Genomic DNA, 22,016 nt, shown 5'->3' with positions numbered 1-22,016 from the left:
TGCCCCGCAACGGGAGAGGCCGCGGCAGAGGGAGGCCCGCATACCACAAAAAAAAAAAAAAAAAAAAAAAAGTCTTGGAGTGTGGCTGTTGTCTTATTCTCCGTCTATTTGCCCTGTGACCCTGCTTAAGTTTTCTGACCTGGATTCTCTGAGCAGATGAGGAAACTGAGGCTCAGCAAGATTAAGTGACTGTTAGGCCACACAACTATTAAGTGGCCAAGTTGGCACCTGAACCTGGGTCTTCCTATGTTTAAAGGTCATACTTTTGACAGTGCATTATTTTGTCACTCCATTGTCTCTCATTTCACAAAACATACACCTGGGCCAAGCTTCTTACTGCTTGTTCCCCTCACCCCTGGCTTTTTCTTACTTCTCTGGGGGTCTACCACATGGTGTCCACCACCAAGATGCCCTCCTCATCTTCACGCTTAAATATGTACCTGTATGTCAAGGGACATTTCACAAGTGCCCCTTTAACGAAGATTTTCTTCATCCCCGTCCATCTGTGGGGTATCCCCTCCCCTCTCTTGGACCTTCTCGGCACTGTGCCAGGGGTAAGGGTCACAAGTGCCCTGCACCCATTTCTCTATTCTGAGGGATGGACCAGGCAGTTAACATAACAAGGCTGGTGGGAAGACATTTTTCTCGAAACATGGGGCCTCTTGGCCCATCTCTTGTTTTCCCATTTTTGTTAGAGATTCAGTTCTTTACTGAATGAAAGACAATACAAGTGTGAAGCTGAGGGCAACCTATATTTAGCTACAGTGTTGAGAACACCATAGGGAGTGGTAGGGACTGAGGCAGATAGGGGAGCACAGGCCCTCTCTAAAGGGCCACTTTTGACAAGTGTGAATTTAGGCCTGACATGGATGGATGATAAGACTATAAGCTGAAAATGGAGATTTTTATACAAAATTATGTGATTTTTTTAAACACTAGCAACAGATTAAATACTTTTCAACATTTTTGCCAGCCCAACAAACCATGCCCCCCCGCTTCCAAATCAATACACTGACAAACAAAAAAACAAGTCTGCCGGCTGTGGTTGTGGAGTTGCCATCCCAAATGCCCTTATTAGGATGTCAGAGCAAGAAGTCTCCTTCAATTATCCAGCCCAGTGGCTTCCAAATGCCACCCCGGAAATGGTTACAACAGAATCCCCAGAAGGTTTAGAAAAATACAGAAAAAAATACAGATTCTGGAGCCTCAGAGCCCTGGATCTATGGAATCAGAATCTCTGGGCCGGGTCCTGGACAGCTGCAGTTTTTCAGAGCTCTCCAGGTATTGCTGATGTTCAGCCAGGTTCACTTCCAGTGAGGAATTTCCTAACTTCCCTGATGATCACAGTCCCCTGAGGCTCTTGGTAAAAACACAGCTTCCAATGGACTTGAGGACACGGGGAGGGGGAAGGGTAAGCTGGGACGAAGTGAGAGAGTGGCATGGACATATATACACTACCAAACGTAAAATAGATAGCTAGTGGGAAGCAGCTGCATGGCACAGGGAGATCAGCTCGGTGCTTTGTGACCACCTAGAGGGGTGGGATAGGGAGGGTGGGAGGGAGACGCAAGAGGGAGGAGATACGGGGATATATGTATATGTATAGCTGATTCACTTTATTATACAGCAGAAACTAACACACCATTGTAAAGCAATTATACTCCAATAAAGATGTTAAAAAAAATTTTTAAAAAACCCCACAGCTTCCCAGTCCTGTTTCCTGGAGATGCTGATTCAGTGGGTCTGGGCCAGGGCCTGGGAATTTGTTTTTAACAAATTCTCATCTGAGATGTCTGGAAAATCCTTGCACTGGTGCCCTCCTGAAACTCAGAGACAGGGAAAATTTGTCCAGATCCACACGGCAAGTCACCCCAGCCCACCCTGCCTCGCTCGGAGCATGCTCTTAGAGGACCATGCCCTGATGGCTGGCCTGCTGGGGCAGTTGTGGGCCGCGGGGGATGTCCTCAGCAGGGGGGCACACCACTGGCGTGTGCAGGGCACTTTACACGTGGTTTGACAGGAGACAAATTGGAGGGCAGTTTGGGTTTCTGCGGCCTGGCCTGGATGGAGCTTCAGGCTGGGCTTGGCTTCCCTTCCAGCCCCAGCAGTGGCCACACAGAGAGCCCTGTGGGACAGCTTCAGGGCACTCAGGCATCCTTGTGGCCTCGAGGGGTTATTGTCACGAGCAGCCAGGATCCCAGGAGCTGAGCATAAAGCCAGTTGATCTGGGCAGGACCTGAAGCTGGGAGACACCTCACATGGGCCAGTTTCCTACCTGTACCTCAGAGCCTGGGAACTGCAGAGAAGGAAAAGGGGGAACAAGAGCATCAGCCCTGAGGTTCCTGCCCACCCCCAGCATTGGTGCTCTTATGTGTGTATGTGTCCACATGAGATTTCTTTTGAAGACTAGGTATGGTGGCCAAAATAGTTTGAAAAACTTGATCTGGTCCAACTCCTTATGTTGGTGAAGGGGAAACTGAGGCCCAGCAAGGGACGGACTGCTGAGTGTAGAACGATGTTACTGAGAGATTGAAGCCATTTGGGAGACTTTATTACTCTCGCTGTGTGGCTTTAAGCCAGTCTCTGCACTTCTTTGAATGTCTCTTTGCTTTCTCCAGAAGCAATCTGGGGACTCTACTGCAGGTGTCCTAACCTGGATCTGCAGCCATAGAGACCTGGGTAGAATTCAGAGGATCCATGACCTTGGATGGGAATATATTACATCTTTAATTTTTGTAACCTTGAAGTGAAATGTAGCATTTCCTTCAATTATATATATTAGCAACAAATCACAATAGTGTTGGCAGTATCTGTGATTTTCCTACCAATAGGAAAAGCAAAATATTTTATCTCAATACAGTTGCAGGTATCTTGAAATAAGGTTGACATTTATCACTACTTCTAAATCACCATAGTTGTTAAATTTGCCATTAGATCTTGTTTAGTGCATTAGTAAAGGAGCACATAATTTCACATCTACTTTTTAAATTATTTTGACAACTGTATTTCAATCTAATCAATTTCCTTGGTATTTCTTGGGTATATTTAATCTTATACATTTAAAAACATTTTTCTGGGGCTTCCCTGGTGGCGCAGTGGTTGCGCGTCCGCCTGCCGATGCAGGGGAACCGGGTTCGCGCCCCGGTCTGGGAGGATCCCACATGCCGCGGAGCGGCTGGGCCCGTGAGCCATGGCCGCTGAACCTGCGCGTCCGGAGCCTGTGCTCCGCAACGGGAGAGGCCACAACAGAGGAAGGCCCGCATACCACCAAAAAAAAAATAATAATAATAATAAAAAAATAAAATAAAAACATTTTTCTGAGAAGGAGTCCATGGCAAAAAAAGGTTAAGAATGAAGCCTTACTGGGAAATCCAAGCGACAGAATGCCTAGGAGAGGATTCTGCAAATGGCAAGGGCCTGAGCAGAAGTCTGCAGAAGTTTTGCAGCCCTGGAACTTTTTCATTCAAACTCTTAAAGAAATAAACTAGAGCTGCTCTGCTGAAGTGGTAGTGATGAGGGGCTAGGGAGCCCGACCTGGGTGGTCCTTCTCTGACTCCCCATCTCAGGAGACCCGGAGATGTGCAGAACCCTCAGGCACTTAAAAAAAAATCCATTAGGCTAATAGTCATTACTAATAATCATACTTGCCATCATGTTCAGTCAGTGGGCCAGGCACTGCTATATGTGGAGCAGTTCAGTTCATTTAATCCTCAGCTCCCAAAGTGTTAAGTAATTCTCCCCATTCTACAGATTTTACACAAATATTTACTGAGAAACTACTAGTTTCCAGATACTCTGGCACTTAAACTCTTCAGCAAAGACTATGAAGATTCTTGCCCTCCTAGAGTTCACACTGGGAGGAGATGGAGAAAGAAAAATAGGAAGAAGAATGAAGATGTTAAGTGATACAGTATGTCAGAAGTGCTATGGGGAAAAATAAAGCAGGGAAGGGGGAATAGGGAGAGCCAGGGAGTTGCAATTTTAAAGTAAAGCGAGGAGAGCTTTGAGGAAGGACTTGAAAAGAAGTGAGGGGTTTAGTCAGGTGGAACACTGAGGGAAGCGTGTTCCCGGTGGAGGGAATAGCAAAGCGAAATCCTGAGGCAGGAGCATGTCTGACTTTGAGGAACAGCAAGGAGGCCAGTGGCCCAGTGGAGGGAACTCGGGAAGTGCAGCAGAGATGAGATTGGAGCGGTAACCTTGCCTAAAGCCTCGCAGGCCATCACCATACTCTATCTCCTGCTGTGTGTGAGCTGGAAGCCACTGCAGGGTTTTGAGCAGAGGAGGGCCATGATCTGACTGATTTGGAACGAATCCCTGTGACTGCTACGCTGAAAGAAGACTAGGGGAGAGGGATGCCACACGGGCAATAGCGGAAGCAGGGAAACCTGTTAAGAGGTTATCCCGATAACCTAGATGGAGCCAGCGAGGCACGGATAGGTGAAATAGCACAGGTGGTGGGTGTTTGAGTCCCGGCACTCAGACTTCAGCCGCCCTCTCGGCCGCTCCCCACTCAGGTCCGGCTCTTCTCCCTGCAGGGCACGCCGCCGATGGCCGGGCAGCGTTGGACATCGTGCACCCGGTGCGCGTGGACGCGGGGGGCTCCTTCCTGTCCTATGAGCTGTGGCCGCGCGCACTGCGTAAGAGGGACGTGTCCGCGCGCCCCGCCGCGCCCGCCTTCTACGAGCTGCAGTACCGCGGCCGCGAGCTGCGCTTCAACCTGACAGCCAATTCGCACCTGCTGGCGCCCGGCTTCGTGAGCGAGACTCGGCGGCGCGGCGGCCTGGGCCGCGCGCACATCCGGGCCCGCGCCCCCGCCTGCCACCTGCTCGGCGAGGTGCAGGACCCTGAGCTCGAGGGCGGCCTGGCAGCCATCAGCGCCTGCGACGGCCTGGTGAGTGTGCGCAGGGTGCGCTGGCGGGACGCATGGCTGCCCCCGGCCTGGTCACGGACCGGCCTGGTCACGGACCTGCCTGCTAACTTCGGCCTGTTGGCTTTTCCTCTCCCAGCCTCAGTATTCCACCTGTAAAACGGGGTGGACAACGCAGGCCTCTTTGTTCTCTAGTGGTTCTCAAACATTAATGCGAGCCAGAGTCACCCAGACCTTGTTAAAAACCCAGTGTACCATAGGGTCGGGGGGGGGCCGGGTAGCAAAATTTGAATTTCTGGCAATTTCTCAGATAGTGTTGAAGCTGCAGGTCCAGACACCCAACTTTGAGAACCACTGTTTGTGGTGTGTGTAGACTAACTTAGAAAGCAGCTGAATCCCTCTTCTTTAGGGGATCAGTTATGACTTTGTTTGCCCCCCCCCCCCCCCCCCCCCCCCCCGCCCCCCCCCTTTTGCTGCCCTCTTCCCGCGGGTAGCAAAATTTGAATTTCTGGCAATTTCTCAGATAGTGTTGAAGCTGCAGGTCCAGACACCCCACTTTGAGAACCACTGTTTGTGGTGTGTGTAGACTAACTTAGAAAGCAGCTGAATCCCTCTTCTTTAGGGGATCAGTTATGACTTTGTTTGCCCCCGCCCACCCCACCCCCCCCCGCGCCCCCGCCTTTAGGCTGCTCTTCTCCAGGACGGGCTTCCTCACCTTTACCTTGACTCAGGGGGTGATGAGGCAGCCTCGCTGGAGAGCAGGCCTCAACCTCCAGGTTTTTCTGGGTTGAGGTAAATCTGGCTACTGCCTGCAGCCCTAATTGCCTCCCTCTGCTTGAGTGCCCAGTTAAAGCAGCTCTTCTCCAAGCAGGATAGGGCCCCTTTCTGCTCCCAGCTCTCAAGCGTGGGGTGTGGGAGGACTTGGGGGTTTGCACATTCTCAGCCATCCACTGTTGGTGGGGGGAGCCTCAGCTCAGATTGCTCAGGAAAAGCCATGGGCTGTGGCAGGGCAGGGCCTAATGACAGCCCACCTCACAGGCTCTAGGGTATCTGGGCCTTTGAGAGCCCATATGCCTGGGAAAGTCTCTCATTTACCCAGTCTGTGCTCCTCCCTTTCCATACAGTTAATTAATCTTGTTGAGCCTGAGCGACAGGTGCATCATTCCCATTTTACAAATGAGGAAGCAGACTCAGAGAAGAACTTGCCCAAGGTCACGCAGTTATCCAGTGGTGGAGTCTGCATTCAACCCAGGCCTCCAGCCCCTAGAGCCCCTGATGCACTGTCTAGCGCTCCAGGTTCTCTGGCCTTGAGTGACACAACTGGCCGACTTGGAGCCAGTGAGGGAGGTCCAAGGGAGGTAAAACCTTCCGTGTTGGAGTCCTGAGCTTCCCCAGGAGGTGGTGGGCTGCTCAAAGATACTTACCAAGGCCCCTCCTTCCTCTGGCCTCTCTGAATACCAGCGGACATGACCAAGACATCTCTGCCAGCTTTCCTTCTCTGGCAGACCCTGGGACCGGGGACAAGGATGTCCTCGTGGCAGTGGGCACCTCTGTGGCCATCTTGTTAGATTTGGAAGCAGACCCATTTCTTTCTTTCTTTCTTTTGGTGATCAAATTTCTTTCTTTTTATTGAGATATCATTGAAATATTAGTTTCAGACAACAATTTGACACCTATGTGTTGTGAAATGATCACAATAAGTCTAGTTACAAATTTATGTACATATAGTTTTTTTCTTGTGATGAGAACTTTTGAGATCTTTCTTAGCAACTTCCAAATACACAATACAGTATTATTAATTATAGTCACCATGCTGTACGTTACATCCCCAGGACTTTTTTTTTTCTTCTTGATGTTAAGCTTCTAATTGTAATTCCTGCTTTTCTCTGGGGATGCAAGAGATGCAGACCCACTTCTTGCTTCTTATGGGCTAAGGGGTAGGGTGGGTGTATGGAGCAGCTTCCTAGGCTGGTGGCTTCTGAGCTTAGCCTAGAAGCCTTTGGCTGGGTAAAGCTGTAAGGAAGGACATTCCAGGCAGAGGGTACAAAGTGAACAAAGGCCCAGAGGGAGGAAAGCACAGTGTGTTGGGGTCAGTTGGGGTGGTGGGCTCGGCTGGGCAGGACAGACCTCTGGGATGGGTGGGAAGAGCAGCTGAGTGCCAGCCCTCCCCAAGTGACCCTGGTGCTTCTTTCCCAGAAAGGTGTGTTCCAGCTCTCCAATGAGGACTACTTCATTGAGCCCCTGGATGGTGTCCCAGCCCACCCTGGCCGCGCCCAGCCGCACGTGGTATACAAGCGCCAAGCCCCTGAGAGGTGGGCAGAGCCGAGGGACCCCAGGGCTCCAGGCACCTGTGGGGTGAAAGGTATGCTTCTCTGCTACCAGCTCTGGGGTAGGGGATGGGTCTGGGGGCATGGAGTGGCCTTCTAGAAACCTCTGTCAACACCTCCATGCCCAGCTCCTGTTGGACCGAAGGGACACAGACCGACAGACACATCATCATAGCCTGTGCCCTCCAAATGTGCCACGGGCCTGAGGCCTCTGCCTGTCAGGCCTGCCCCCGCTCATGCCCTGGACTGGCTTCTCTCACTGTCAGCTCATCCGTCTCCCCACCTCAGGGCTCCGTCTCCGTCTCTCCCCGCCCCTCCCCACTCACTGCCTGGGGCACCTCCAGCTGTGCCAACTATTCTTCGAGTGTCCAGGCGAGGCCGGGCCATACCCAACCCCAGCAGGACAGCCAGCCAGGAACCTCCCTCCCCTCCCGACTCTGGTCCCACCCCAGGATAACTAACTTCCATTTTGGAGACCTAGAGTGTGGTACCCAGCACCTCTTCTGCAGAGTGGCCACAGTCAGTGCTGGCCAGTCCCTGTAAGGAGCTGCCTGCTAAGGGCTGCTGGGGTTTGGGGACTGCTCCAACTTCACAAGCTGCCCACAGCTCAGGGACTCTCTTTGCTGGAACAGATATCCAAAGAGGCATGCTTCTCGCCCTCAGTTTCCCCAGCTTCATAGATGTGCTTCCTCTTCTGATCTGGGGGCAGCCTGGGTCAGTGGGGCAGGTCTCCAGTGGACTCAGCTGGTTGGGGTCTTGGTCGGCCTCCCCAGGCTGGGGGTTAGGCCGGGGGATCTGCATGTGCTGGGATGTACTTACCCCCCAGCGAGGGAGGGATCAGCATGAGGAGATAGGGGCTTAGGAGCTTGCCTCACGGACACAGTGCTTTACTGTGTTCATATCCACCATTTCATTAGCCCCCCGAAGTCACTCTGTGAGGCTGATCAACTTAACTATTTATAGTCAGGCATCCCCCAGGATCAGAGAAGGGAAGTGACCAGGTCAGGGTCACACAGCACAGGTCTGGGGCAAACCATGATGGGAGTCCAGGCCTTTTGCCTCTGACCCCAGCACTGTTCCCACTGACCCAGAGAGAGCTCACTGGGGAAAGGCCCTTGAGACGTGTGCCCTGGGCCAGTCTACTGGCAGCTAACCCACAGCCCGCCTGGGGCCCACAGAGTCCCCGGAGCCGGAGCCCCGGCGGGAGCGTTGGGAGCAGCGGCAGCAGTGGCGGCGGCAGCGGCCGAGGCGTCTACACCAGCGCTCGGTCAGCAAAGAGAAGTGGGTGGAGACCCTGGTGGTAGCCGATGCTAAAATGGTGGAGTACCACGGGCAGCCAGATGTCGAGAGCTACGTGCTGACCATCATGAACATGGTGAGGCTGCTGTGGGCGGTGCCTGGGGGGTGGCGAGGGCTGCCAGGGGATGGTGGTTGAGGTACAAAGGGTGGGTGTACCCCAGGCCCCAAGCAGGAGGTATAGGCTTCCAGCTCCTAAGTCCAGGAGGGGATGGGAGGCCCCACAGGGAGTCACTAGGAGAGAGCCTGGGCAGAGGTGGGGCCTTTGGGGCTGCTGTGAGGACACCACTGAGTGCCATTCCACCCCGTTGGCTCTGCAGCCTCCACCCGCTGCCAGGACCAGAGCTGGGGGAGGGGAGGCTGAGGGAGCTCATAGCCTGGTTGACCCATCCACACCACTCTGAGCAAACCTCCCTCCTCTGTGCCGGGACCTGTGCTGGTCGCTGGGGACACGGAAATGACCAATCAGACCAGCCCCTGCCTGAGACATCGGCACGCAGTAGAGTTAGAAGGATCTGTACAGTTCTACTAGCTGGTGACCTTGGGCAGGCCACATTACCTATCTTAGCCTCAGCTTGCTCACCTGTGAACTGGGGATGACAGTAGTACCTCACAGCATTGGCATACTGCTCTTGATGCCACGGGACGGTTGAGATAAGTAGGCCCCGGGAGGGTGAGTGACTTGCCCAGGTCACAAGCAAGGCAAGACAGAAGCCCGGTCTCCCAGGTCCCACCTGGGGCACTGTGGCAGGTTGGAGCTGGTGATTCCTGCTCCTATAGTGTCAGGCAGTGCCTCCCTGCTGCCGCCCTGGGTGTGCAGGTGGGAGGCCTCAGGCAGCCAAGCTGCTTCCTTCGGCCCCTGGGAGAAAAGATCTCTGCCTTTGGCATTCTTAGCAGGCCACACACTGAACAACACTGTTTTCCTCCTGGGCCGGGTGACTGAGAACAGGACGGGGGGTGTGTGCTCTGCAGCTGATGTGGCCAGTGTCATGTGCTGTGACTTCCGCCCGTGCCAGCCTTACACCCCCTGCAACATTAAAGGAAGTGCGCTCTGGATCATCGAAGGTCTGGCCACCCCTTTTATCGCCATGAAGCCTGGGGTCAGAGAAAGAAAGGGGCACTGTCTGTGGCCACCATGCCCCCACTGCTTCCGTCAGCATTGGCAAGCTCAGCTCTGGGCCAGTTCCTGCCCGACTTGGCCACCCATGTTGGCTCCCTCCTCCTTATGGAATAAAGGTCATAGCCTTCTGCCTGGCACTTGAGGGCTCTAAGACCCAGCCAAGCTTCCATTTAGCCTTGTCTGCCCAGGGAGACAAACCACTAAAGGCCAGGGTTCAGGAGGGACTGTTGCTGGACAGCGGAGCCTGGCTTCGGGGCTCGGGGTGGGCAAGGTCAGGTTCCCAAGCCATGAGATCCTCCACTCGGGCTCAGCCTGAAGGAGGCCCAGGAGCTTGGCTGGAGCCACCAATGGTTAGCTGGGTTTATTTGCCTCATTTTTTCTGAGTGTTCCATGTGGGCAGGTACTGAGCCCTCCAGGCTCCCCCGAGACATCCCCTGTGTGCCAGGGGTCAAGGATTTGGCCCCAAAGCGGGGCCCCTTCTTGCCTCCCTGTCCAGGCTCACAGGACGCACACATTTACGTTGTGAGCCCCACCCTGGAGGAGGGAGGGTCTGGCTCACACAGTCACCTGCTCTGGACAGTATCAGGTTTTCCCAAGCTGGCAAGTCCAGCATTGGTCAGGACAGAGTCGGGGCACCTATGAGCCTAACAGGGCTAGATACCTGATAGGGAGACTCCAGGAGATGGCAGGGGCATGGGGTGGCGTGCAGCCAGCCTCCAAGGAGGGCTAGACCGTGTGTTAGGGCTGGAGCCTTCTGAATACCTGCTACTTGTCCAGTGCTCCACACTCACTGCCTCTTCTAAGCCTCAGCCCCATTTCATAGTTGAAGGAACAAAGGTTCAGCGAGGCCAAGGGGCTTGCTCAAGGTCACACAGCTAGTGAGTTGCAGAGCTGGGACCGGAGGTCAGGTTTATCTGCTTCCAAAGTCCCACTCTGACCTCTCTGCCCCTCAGCCTGCCCCAGAGAGGGACAGCTGGGTAGCTGTGGTGGCCAGAGTGTGCTGGAAGGATGGGGGAACAGGGTGGTGGGGATGGGGAGAACTTACCCTCTTTTCCCTCTGGAGCAGTTCTGTAACGCTGATGTGATGAGTGCCAGCTCTGTACCAAGGATGAGGTGATGGATGCTTAAGAATAGGATCCCATGCTGGGGAAGCTGTACCTCACTGTAGCATTTCTCAAAGAATATTCCAGGGAGTACTTGTTCCAAGGGATGCTACTAAGTGTTCTGTGAAGAAAGATGGCGCTGTGGAAAAAGATTGGCAACAAAGGGTTAAAAAAAATGGAACACAGACTTTACTGCAGGACTTCTCAGAGCCTCCAAAGCTATAGGCATTGAGAATCCCTCAGAGAGGAGGCAGGCAGCACTTTCCAAACTTAAGAAGTAAGAGCAAAAACTTTGATGCAGTCAGATCTGGGTTCTGATCCCCTATTCAGCCTCTCTTTGAGCCTCGTTACTCCATCTGTAAGTTGGGGATAGTTACGCCTGCCTGAGAAGTAAGAAGGTTAAGTGAGATAAGGCATGTGACGCTCCCAGCATGAGGACTGTGTGTGCTAGGCTCGGTCAGTGTTACTGCTGCTGTTGTGGCTGCTTTAGCATCTGCCCTTCGGTCCCACAGCCACCTTCAGGACAGCTCACTCCTCTTTACCAGAGCCTCCTGTAGGTTCCAATCTGTTAGTGTCCTCTCTGTGCCAGACCCAGGTCTGAGCCCGGGAGCTCAGGTGGGTCTCTTCCAAGCATAGCAAGGGAGGTCCCCCCACCCAGTTTTGCGCCCTCAATTCTATTCATGTCCTCTGAGGTCACAGGCCCTTTTTGAGTGGCTCATGTCACACTGTCAGTTCATTGGGAGCTTGTGGTCACCTGTAACCCCCAGATCTTACTCTCATGAATACTGCCCACTCTGGCTTGCTCTCCAGGCCTGCACCAGAGCAGGGCTCGTCTTCCCTGGGTATCGTTTATCCAGACAACCACACTGACCTCAGGCCATAAACAGACACTCATTGGTTGATCTGGTCAACAAGTAATGACTCTGCCACCCTCCAGTCCCTCCCAGCATCTGTTTCACCTCCATACTTCTTGGGGGACAGGGAGAGGTGTTATGTCCGCTGGGGGTGGGGCTTTGTGGTGACAGGAAGCTATCCCAGCACTAACTCAGGATATGGGGTGGGCTAGTTGTCGGGACAGGTCTTAGCAGGCCCTCAGGGGCTCCTCTGGAGCCACTTTGTTGGGTGCTGCTGCTGAGTTCACCTGCATGTTGACTAGGAAAGACTTGTTCTTTTAACCTGACTTTCTCCGGGGTACTCTTTTCATTTTTCACTGTTTTTGTTTTGTTTTTGTTTTTTTTTAAATGAAATAACGCGTTGGAAAAACTTAGCAAGTGCTCAAGATTCATTCATTCAACAACTGTTTCTTGAGTCCATCATGTGCCAGGTACTGGACAGATCACTGGGGCTGTAAGAGGGAGTCCACACAGACGTTGCCCTCATGGAGCTTATGGTCTGGAATATGGGAGAGAGGCGTTAATGAAGCCGTCACCCTGATGAATATGAAGGTGTGATGGAGGGGGTACTAGGAAGGACAAGTTCATGGTGGTTTGGGAGTGTCGGGTAGAATAAAGGCTCCCCAGAAGACATGATGGAGGGGTGAGAGCTCAGAGAGGGTGAGAGATAACTTGGGAAGGTGTTCCAGGCTGAGGGCACAGCATCTGCAAAGGCCCTGTGGTAGGAAGGATCATGGGATTCTGAGAGAAAGCCAGAGTGGTTGGAGCCAGGAGTGAGGGGGTTTGAGGAGGGGAGTGAGGCCATAGAGGTGGGCAGGGGCCAGACCACACAGGCCTGTATGCCAGGTCTAGGACTTTTTCCTTAGGTGTGGACAGTGAAGACCCACTCATTGCTTTAAGCAAGGGCATAGGGTGATTGGGTTTGCATTTCAGAGACAGATGACTGGGGTGCAAGGCTGCAGGTGGGCTAGAGGACAAAATTTAGGAGGCAGAACTGGCTGATGTGGTGCAAGAAGGCAGTGCAGAGGGGCTCCCAGCTCCAGCATGTACATGGAGGGCACAGAGACACGTTGCATCACTGTCTTCACCATTCCTGACCTTGGGCTCTGACGGTGTAATTCATCCCCATTATCAGGGGCTTTTTGCCCTCTTAACAGTGTGTGTTTTGTCCATTCCTATTTGAATATTATTTTTCTTGATGGAATTGCTAGAAGCCAACTCACAACTGGTGTGTCCTGACATCTCTGCCTGCTGGGACCCTGACACCTGTCCCCCGTTGTGGGCTGGCCCCTTTCTTGTTCTGAGGGAGCTTTAAAAGAGCAGATAGCTTTAACCCCCATTTCCCAGCACCTTGGCGCACTGTCCATCTTTGGGGATGGCCTTCTGTCTTGGGGCTGAGTGTAGAGCCTCCCTTGTAGCTGTGGGGGCCTCTGAGAGGCACGCACACCTGCCCTCTTGGCCCCATGGCTCTCAGCCCCAGGGAAGATGGGCCTCTGCCTGCCTCCACCCCTCCCCCAGGCCATGCCCAGGTCATGCCTCATGAGAGGGCTCACTCCTGGGATGCTGGTCCCGGCGTCCCCAGGGCAGGAGGGGGCTGCAGGGCTGTCCCAGCCAGGGCAGGTTAGGGCCCTGAGATGGGGCAACAAGCCAGCATTTGGAGGTGTGAGCTGAGGAATAGGATCCCAAACTGGTGCTCAGGAATGGCCGGGTACTGGGAGGCCCTCTCATCCTCCCCAGGTTCTGCTGTTGCTGGTTGGGGAAGTGTGTGTACAGGTGTGGGCACGTTCATGTATGGGATGCATGCACTGGTGAGCTCCCCATTGTGTGAACTTGGGTGTGCATCCCTTGAGGTGGACAGAGGCTGCCCATATCCTGTATCCAAGGTGACAGCCTGACCCTTATCTCTTGGGCAGGTGGCCGGCCTGTTTCATGACCCCAGCATCGGGAACCCCATCCACATCACCATCGTGCGCTTGGTCCTGCTGGAAGATGAGGAGGTGAGAAGTCACGTGGCCCCACACTGCCCCCTGGGATGGCATCATCTGCCAGGGCCCTCCTGCCACTCACCTGAGCTGCCTCATGTGGAAGGGCACAGCGAGGGCCTCCTTGGCCCAAGCAGTGTCATCTGTCACCCCCAGTCCCCGGCTGACCCTCTCTTAGGTCCCGTCTGGCACGTGCCTGTGGGCGGGGTTGTCAGACTGGAGGCTGGACTGGGGGCCTGCCTGCTTGTCTGCCCACTGCCACCTCTGGGCCTCTGTCTCCCACCTTCATGTGAAGGAGAATTTGGCCTGACACTTCAGAGCTCAGGGAGAGGCTTGAGTGGCCACGCTCTCTGCCCCCAGGAGGACCTAAAGATCACTCACCACGCAGACAACACCCTGAGGAGCTTCTGCAAGTGGCAGAAAAGCATCAACATGAAAAGGGACACCCACCCGCTGCACCACGACACCGCCATCCTGCTCACCAGGTACCGCCAGCTGTGAGGGGCTGGGCCGTGGGTGTGGCCGGTAGAGCTTGCGTGGGCGAGAGGTGCTACCTGACCCTCGGGGGGCAGACACGGCCCTGCTCTCAGGGAGCCTCATTTTGAGGAGGGTTTGCACACCTTTGACCCAAGACTGGATTCCAGCAGTACTGGGGGAGATCTTTTTATTTTGGAATAATTGTGGATTCCGTGCAGTTGTCAGAAATAATACAGGGAAGTACCATCTACACTTCATCCAGTTCCCCACAGTGGTAACATCTGGCATAACTGTAGTTATATCCCAGCCAGGAAATTGATGCTGATATGATCCACAGACTTACTCAGGTTTCATTAGTTTTACATGCACTTACTTGTTTGGGTGTGTGTGTGTGTGTGTTTGTGTGTATTAAGTCCTATGCAATTTTATCACATGTGTAAGTTCCTGTATCCACTGCCACAGTCTAGATATAGAATGGTTCTATTAGAAGGATCTCTTGTGCAACTCTTTTATAACCAGAAAATCTTACTCACACACCACCCCCCTTCAACATGACCCCAACCTCTGACAACTCTTTATCTGTTCAGAGGCAGTGTTTTGAACTTGAGGTGGAGTTATTTCCCTTTGCTGAGCTCCGGCAGCTTCTGTCAGCACCCTCGCTGGAGTAGTAACCCAAATTGTCTGTGCGTGGGTCTACTCCCCAGGCCCAGATAGGTGTCCTGGGTGAACGAGGGCACCTGCTTCCCAAATGGCTCCTGCACTGGTCTCGGAGCGATGGCAGGGGCATCCTTCTCACTCCCAACCTCCCTCAGGGTCAGCAGGGGCCCTTCCCTAACCCCCTCAGCTTGGGTGGGACTGGCTCCGGGCCAAGTCAGCCTGAGGGCCCCTTTTCTCTGCATGTGCAGGAAGGACCTGTGTGCTGCCATGAACCAGCCCTGCGAGACCCTGGGCCTGTCCCACGTGGCGGGCATGTGCCAGCCTCACCGCAGCTGCAACATCAACGAGGACACGGGCCTGCCACTGGCCTTCACCGTGGCCCACGAGCTCGGGCACAGGTACCCCACCAACCCCACTGCCACACTAAGAACCCGACCTCACCTCCCAACCTGTGGGCACCAGACAGCCAAGCCGATGGCCCACACAATCCCAGGGAAGGGAGCCCTGCCTTGAGGAATGAGCCCAGCCTGGCCACATGCTATCCCTGGCACTGTCCCCACCCCACAGACAGGCCACTTCCCTGTTAGGAGAGGGGTGAGTCTTATTTGAAGTGGGGTTGAGATGGGCCAGAAAGTCACCATAGGTCTTTGTCCCTCCCTGTTGCCCTCAGTGCTTGCATTTTTTACTCTTAGTCCCTGCCAACCCCCTGTTGCTAATCGCTCTGTGACCCTAGGCAAGTTCCCTGCCCTCTCTGGGCCTCTGTGTGTTCCCTGTTGATTGAGGGGGTTGGATTCAGTGATGTCCAAGGCTCCCTCTGTTGGACACCTCCACATGAGGCTATTATGCCTAGGCATGGCCCGTACCCTTGGCCTTCTGTGCCCAGACTGTTTAGCTGTGAATATGATAATCTTAGATGTCTGGGACCCAATGAGGGCAGGCTCACAGAGAGCTCTGTTGGCCTGAGGTATTGGGTCATCCCTGGGGGCTGAGAGAGATAGTGTTTCTCAAAGTGCTTAGTATAGTGCCTGGCACATCGTAAGTGCTCAGCAAAGGTAATTTTTCTCATGTCTTTCCCAAGGATGGTCTTGAGACTTTTCCTGTGGCGCAGGAGCTCAGACTCCCTAACTCCACTGCACAGCCTTGGGACAGGACCTGAGGGGTGGCAGGAACTCTTGTCAGACTGTTTTTGGCACCGGTGAGGTTGCGGGGGCCACAGTTGGCCCCACGCATGCCACCTGGCTTGCCGTTGTTGGCCAGCTCATTGCAGGAGCCGGGCTGCTCCGCATCCCTGGTGCTTAGTTCAGGCTCAGGCTGGTGCACCTGGCAGAGGGCCCTGTGGGACACTAGTTAGCACACCCACGTTTTACCTTAGGGAAACTGAGTCTCAGAGATGGGATATGACTTTCCCCAGGCCACACAGTGTTTTGGTGGCAGAGCCAGGCCTGGGAGCTAGGATCCAGCACCTTGCAGACGTCCGAGGGAGGGCCGGCCTGGTGGCTTCCCACCGGCTCACTCGCCCCTGGGGCCTGTGCTCTCACACAGTTTTGGCATTCAGCATGACGGAAGCGGCAATGACTGTGAGCCCGTTGGGAAACGGCCTTTCATCATGTCTCCACAGCTCCTGTACGACACTGCGCCTCTCACCTGGTCCCGCTGCAGCCGCGAGTACATCACCAGGTTCCTTGAGTAAGTCCCTCCCCCAGCCCTGGGCCTTGTCTGAGCCCCTGAGGTCACGGTGTGACCGGGGAGATGCAGACAGCACCTTGGAGGATGAGCAGGAGTTCACAGATGTATAGAAGGGAGAAGAGTGGTATTCCTGGTAGAAGAGGCATGGGCAAAGGCACGAGGACATGAGGAGTGTAGGATAATTTTCAGGGAATGGCAGGATGTTAAGTGATGCTACAGGAGCCAAAGCAGAATAGGAAAGGAAGCTGGAGGAGGTACACGGCTGGCTATCTGACCAGAAGGGTCCAGTGAAAAGCAGGGAAGCAAGTGCCCTTAAAGGCACCGAAATGTAAAGCTTTTCCTTTCTTTTGTGTCCTCTTGATTTGCTATGTTATTTTTTTATTTGCTAGTTAATGTTCTAAGTAAAGACAAACTTAAAAATTTAAATGATTAGCACAAGTTTTTTTTTTAATTGAGGTGTAGTTGATGGTACCATATTATATAAGTTTCAGGTGTACAACATAGTGATTCACAATTTTTAAAGTTATATTCCATTTATAGTTATAAAATATTGGCTATATTTCGTGTGCTCTGCAATATATCCTTGTAGTTTATTTATTTTATACATAGCAGTTTGTACTTCTTAATCCCCTGTCCCTATCTTGCCCCTCCTCCCTTCCCTCTTTCCACTGGTAACCACTAGTTTGTTCTCTGTATCTGTGAGTCTCATTCTTTTTTGTTGTATTCACTAGTTTGTTTTATTTTTTAGATTCCACATATGAGTGATATCATACAGTATTTGTCTTTCTTTGTCTGACTTATTTCTCTAAGCATTATATTCTTCAAGTCCATCCAGGTTGCTGCAAATGGCATTATTTCATTCTTTTTTATGTCTGAGTAGTATTCCATTGTGTATATATACATATATATATATATATATATATATATGTATATATACCGCATCTTCTTTATCTATTCATCTATTGATGGACACTTAGGTTGTTTCTGTATCTTGGCTGTTATAAACATTGCTGCTGTGAACATTGGTTTGCATGTATCTTTTCAAATTAGTGTTTTCATTTTTTTCTCATATATACCCAGGAGTGGAATTCCTGGGTCACATGGTAGTTCTGTTTTTCTTTTTTTGAGCCATACTGTTTTCCACAGTGGCTGAACCAATTTACATTCCCACCAACAGTGTACAAGGGTTCTCTTTTCTCCATGTCTATACCAACATTTGTTATTTGTGTTCTTTTTGACGATAGACATCCTGACAGGTGCAAGGTGATATCTCATAGTTTTGATTTGCATTTCTCTGATGATTAATGATGTTTAGCATCTTTTCATGTGCCTGTTGGGCATCTGTATGTCTTCTTTGGAAACATGTCTGTTCAGGTCTTTGGCCCATTTTTTAATCCGGTTATTTTTTTTTTTATATTGAGTTGTATGAACTGTTTAAATACTTTGGATATTAACTCCTTGTCAGTCATATCTTGCAAATATTTTCTCCCATTCTGTAGGTTGTCTCTTCATTTTGTTGATAGTTTCCTTCACTGTGCAAAAGCTTTTAAGTCTAATTAGGTCCCATTTGTTTATTTTTATTTCCTTTGCTTTAGGAGATGGATCCAAAAAAATATTGCTACAATTTATGTCAAAGAGTGTTCTGCCTATGTTTTCTTCTGGGAGTTTTATGGTTTCCGGTATTATGTTTAGGTTCTTAATCCATTTTGAGTTTATTTTTTATATATGGTTTGAGAAAAATGTTCTAATTTCATTTTTTTACATGTAGCTGTCCAGTTTTCCCAGCACCACTTATTGAAGAGACTGCCTTTTCTCCATTGTATATTCTTGCCTCCTTTGTCATAGATTAATTGGCCATAAGTGTGTGGGTTTACTTCTAGCCTCTCTATTCTGTTCCATTGCTCTGTGTGTCTGTTTTTGTGCCAGTACCATACTGGTTTTTTAAATGTTATTAAAGTATAGTTGATTTAAAGTGTGTTCATTTCTGCTGTACAGCAGAGTGATTCAGTTATATATATATATTTTTTATTTTTTTATTTTTTTATTTCTTTTTCATATTCTTTTCCCTTATGGTTTATTGTAGAATATTGAATATTGTTCCCTGTGCTATACAATAGGACCTTGTTGTTTATCCATTTTATATGTAATAGTTTGCATCTGCTAATCCCAAACTCCCAATCTTTCCCTCCCCATGCCCCCTCCCCCTTGACAACCACAAGTCTGTTCTCCATGTCTGTGAGTTTGTTTCTGTTTTGTAGATATGTTCATTTGTGTTGTATTTTAGATTCCACATATAAGTGGTATCATATGGTATTTGTCTTTCTTTTCCTGACTTACTTTGCTTAGTATAATAATCTCTAGGTACATCCATGTCGCTACAAATGGCATTATTTCATTTATTTGTTTATTTTTGCTTTTATTTCTATTATCTTGGAGACTGACCTAAGAAAACATTGGTATAATTTATGTCAGAGAATGTTTTGCCTATGTTCTCTTCTAGGAGTTTTATGGTGTCATGTCTTATATTTCAGTATTTAAGCCATTTTGAGTTTATTTTTTGGTATGGGGAGAAGGTGCGTTCTAATTTCATTGATTTGCATGTGGCTGTCCAACTTTTCCAACAGCACTTGCTGAAGAGACTGTCTTTTCCCCATTGTATACTCTTGCCTCCTTTGTTGAAGATTAACTGAACTTAGGTGTGTGGGTTTATTTCTGGGCTCTCTGTTCTGTTCCATTGATCCATATGTCTGTTTTTGTGCCAATACCATGCTGTTTTGATTACTGTAGCTTTGTAGTATTGTCTGGAGCCTGGGAGGGTTATGCTTCCAGCTTTGTTCTTTTTTTTTTTTTTTAAGATTTTTTTTTTTTTTGATGTGGACCATTTTTAAAGTCTTTATTGAATTTGTTACAGTATTACTTCTGTTTTACGTTCTGGTTTTTTTGGCCACGAGGCATGTGGCATCTTAGCTCCCCACCCGCACCCCCTGCATTGGAAGGTGAAGTCTTAACCACTGGACCGCCAGGGAAGTCCCTTCAGCTTTGTTCTTTTTTTCTCAGGATTGCTTTGGCAATTTGGGGTCTTTTATGGTTCCACATGAGTTTTGGGATTTTTTGTTCTAGTTCTGTGAAGAATGTCATGGGTAATTTGATAAGTATCACATTAAATCTGTAGATTGCTTTGGGTATTAGACTGGCCACTTTAACAATATTCTTCCAATCCAAGAGCATGGGCTGTCTTTCCATTTCTTTGAATCATCTTCAATTTCCTTTACTAATGTTTTGTAGTTTTCAGCATATAAGTCTTTCACCTCCTTGGTGAGGTTTACTCCTAAGTATTTTATTTTTTTGATGTGGTTTTAAAAGGAATTGTTTGTTTACATTCCCTTTTTGATATTTCATTGTTAGTGTAAAGAAATGCAACCAATTTCTGTATGTTAGTCTTGTATCCTGCTACCTTGCTGAATTCGTTTATCAGTTCTAATAGTTTTTGTGTGGAGTCTTTTGGGTTTTCTATATATAATATCATGTCATCTGCAGATAATGACAGATTTACCTCTTCCCTCTGAATTTGAGTACCTTTTATTTATTTTTCTTGTCTGATTGCTGTGGCTAGGACTTCCAGTTCTATATTGAATAAAAGTGGTGAGAGTAGATATCCTTGTCTTGTTCCAGATTTTAGTGGGAAGGCTTTCACCTTTTCACCGTTGAGTATTATATTGGCTGTGGGTTTGTCATAAATAGCTTTTATTATGTCAAGATATGTTCCTTCTATACCCACTTTTGCAAGGGTTATTTTTTTATCATGAATGGATGTTGAATTTTATCAAATGCTTTTTCTGCATCTATTGAGATGATCATGTGGTTTTTGTCTTTTGTTGATGTGGTGTATCACATTGGTTGATTTGCATATGTTGAAACATCACTGTGACCCTGGGTTGAATCCAACTTGGTCCTGGTGTATGGCGTTTTTTATGTGTTGTTGGTTTTGGTTTGCTAATATTTTGTTGAGAATTTTTGCATCTATTTTCATCAAAGATACTGGCCTGTAATTTTCTTTTTTGGTAGTGTCTTTGTCTGGTTTTGGTATCAGGATGATGGTGGCTTCATAGAATGTCTTTGGGAGTTTTTCTTCCTCTTCAGTCTTTTGGAAGTTTGAGAAGGATCGGTATAAGTTCTTCTTTGTGTGTTTGGTAGAATTTGCCTGTGAAACCATCTGGTCCTGGGCTTTTGTTTGTAGGGAGTTTTTGTTTGTTTGTTTTTTGTTTTTTTTATTCCAGATTACAGATGCTATTTCACTTCTAGTGATTGGTCTGTTCAAGTTATCTGTTTCTTCTTGATTTAGTTTTGGTGGGCTGTATGTTTCTAGAAAGTTGTCCATTTCTTCTAGGTTGTCAAATTTGTTGGCATATAATAGTTCATCATATTCTCTCATGGTTTTTTATATCTCTGCAGTATCAGTTGTGATTTCTCCTCTTTCATTTCTTATTCTGTTTATTTGGGTCTTCTCTCTTTTCTGCTTGGTGAGCCTGGCCAGAGGTTTGTCAATTTTGTTTACCCTTTCAAAGAACCAGATCTTGGTTTTATTGATTTTTTTCTATTGTTTTTTAAATCTGTTTTATTTATTTCCTCTCTGATCTTTATTATTTCCTTCCTTCTGCTGACTTTAGGTTTTGTTTGTTCTTCTTTTCTTAATTCTTTTAGATGGTTAAGTTGTTTATTTGAGATTTTTCTTGTTTCTTAAAGAAGACCTGTATCGCTCTGAACTTCCCTCTAAGGATTGCTTTGGCTGCATCCCATAGATTTTTGTATGGTTGTGTTCTCATTGTCATTTGCCTAAAGGTATTTTTTTATTTCTTCTTTGATTTCATTGTTGACCCATTGGTTTTTTAGTAGCATGTTGTTTATTCTCTATGTAATTGTGTTTGTTTTTTTTTATTTAACATCTTTATTGGAGTATAACTGTTTCACAATAGTGTGTTAGTTTCTCCTTTACAACAAAGTGATTCAGTTATACATGTAATTGTGTTTTTAAAAAATTAATTAGTTTATTTATTTTTGGCTCTGTTGGGTCTTCATTGCTGCACTGGGCTTTCTCTTGTTGCGGTGAGCTGAGGTTACTCTTTGTTGCGCTGCGTGGGCTTGTCATTGCAGTGGCTTCTCTTGTTGCGGAGCACAGGCTCTAGGCACGTGGGCTTCAGTAGTTGTGGCTCGCAGGCTCTAGAGTGCAGGCTCAGTAGTTGTGGCGCATGGGCTTAGTTGCTCCACAGCATGTGGGATCTTCCTGGAGCAGGGCTCAAACACATGTCCCCTGCTTTGGCAGGCGGATTCTTAACCACTGTGCCACCAGGGAAGCCATTTGTAATTGTTTTTTCTTGTTTCTTTTTCTGTGGTTGATTTCTAGTTTTATGCCGTTGTGGTCAGAAAAGATGCTTGAAATAATTTCTATACTCTTAAATTTTTTGAGGTTTGTTTTGTGCCCTAGTATGTGGTCAGTCCTAGAGAATGTTCCATATGCACTTGAAAAGAATGTGTATTCTGCTTTTTTTGGATCTAATGTCCTGAAAATATGAATTAAGTCTAACTGTTCTATTGTATCATTTAGAATCTC

General features: G+C 49.3%; 1 protein-coding gene across 1 annotated transcript in view; it reads left to right on the top strand.

Moving 5' to 3' along the window:
• Positions 1–22,016, top strand: part of ADAMTS7 (ADAM metallopeptidase with thrombospondin type 1 motif 7) — a 56,581-nt gene that overhangs the window by 4,001 nt on the left and 30,564 nt on the right. The window contains exons 2-8 of the mRNA XM_024128688.3: positions 4,536–4,891; positions 7,064–7,229; positions 8,373–8,569; positions 13,520–13,603; positions 13,949–14,073; positions 14,971–15,120; positions 16,265–16,408. Coding sequence (XP_023984456.1) covers positions 4,536–4,891; positions 7,064–7,229; positions 8,373–8,569; positions 13,520–13,603; positions 13,949–14,073; positions 14,971–15,120; positions 16,265–16,408 — 1,222 coding nt within the window. The remainder of the gene's footprint in view (positions 1–4,535; positions 4,892–7,063; positions 7,230–8,372; positions 8,570–13,519; positions 13,604–13,948; positions 14,074–14,970; positions 15,121–16,264; positions 16,409–22,016) is intronic.

This window comes from Physeter macrocephalus, chromosome 11, assembly GCF_002837175.3.
Source record: "Physeter macrocephalus isolate SW-GA chromosome 11, ASM283717v5, whole genome shotgun sequence".
NCBI classification, from domain to species: Eukaryota; Metazoa; Chordata; class Mammalia; order Artiodactyla; family Physeteridae; genus Physeter; species Physeter macrocephalus.
Note: the sequence above shows the minus strand (reverse complement) of the source record. Positions and strands in the feature narration are given on the sequence as shown.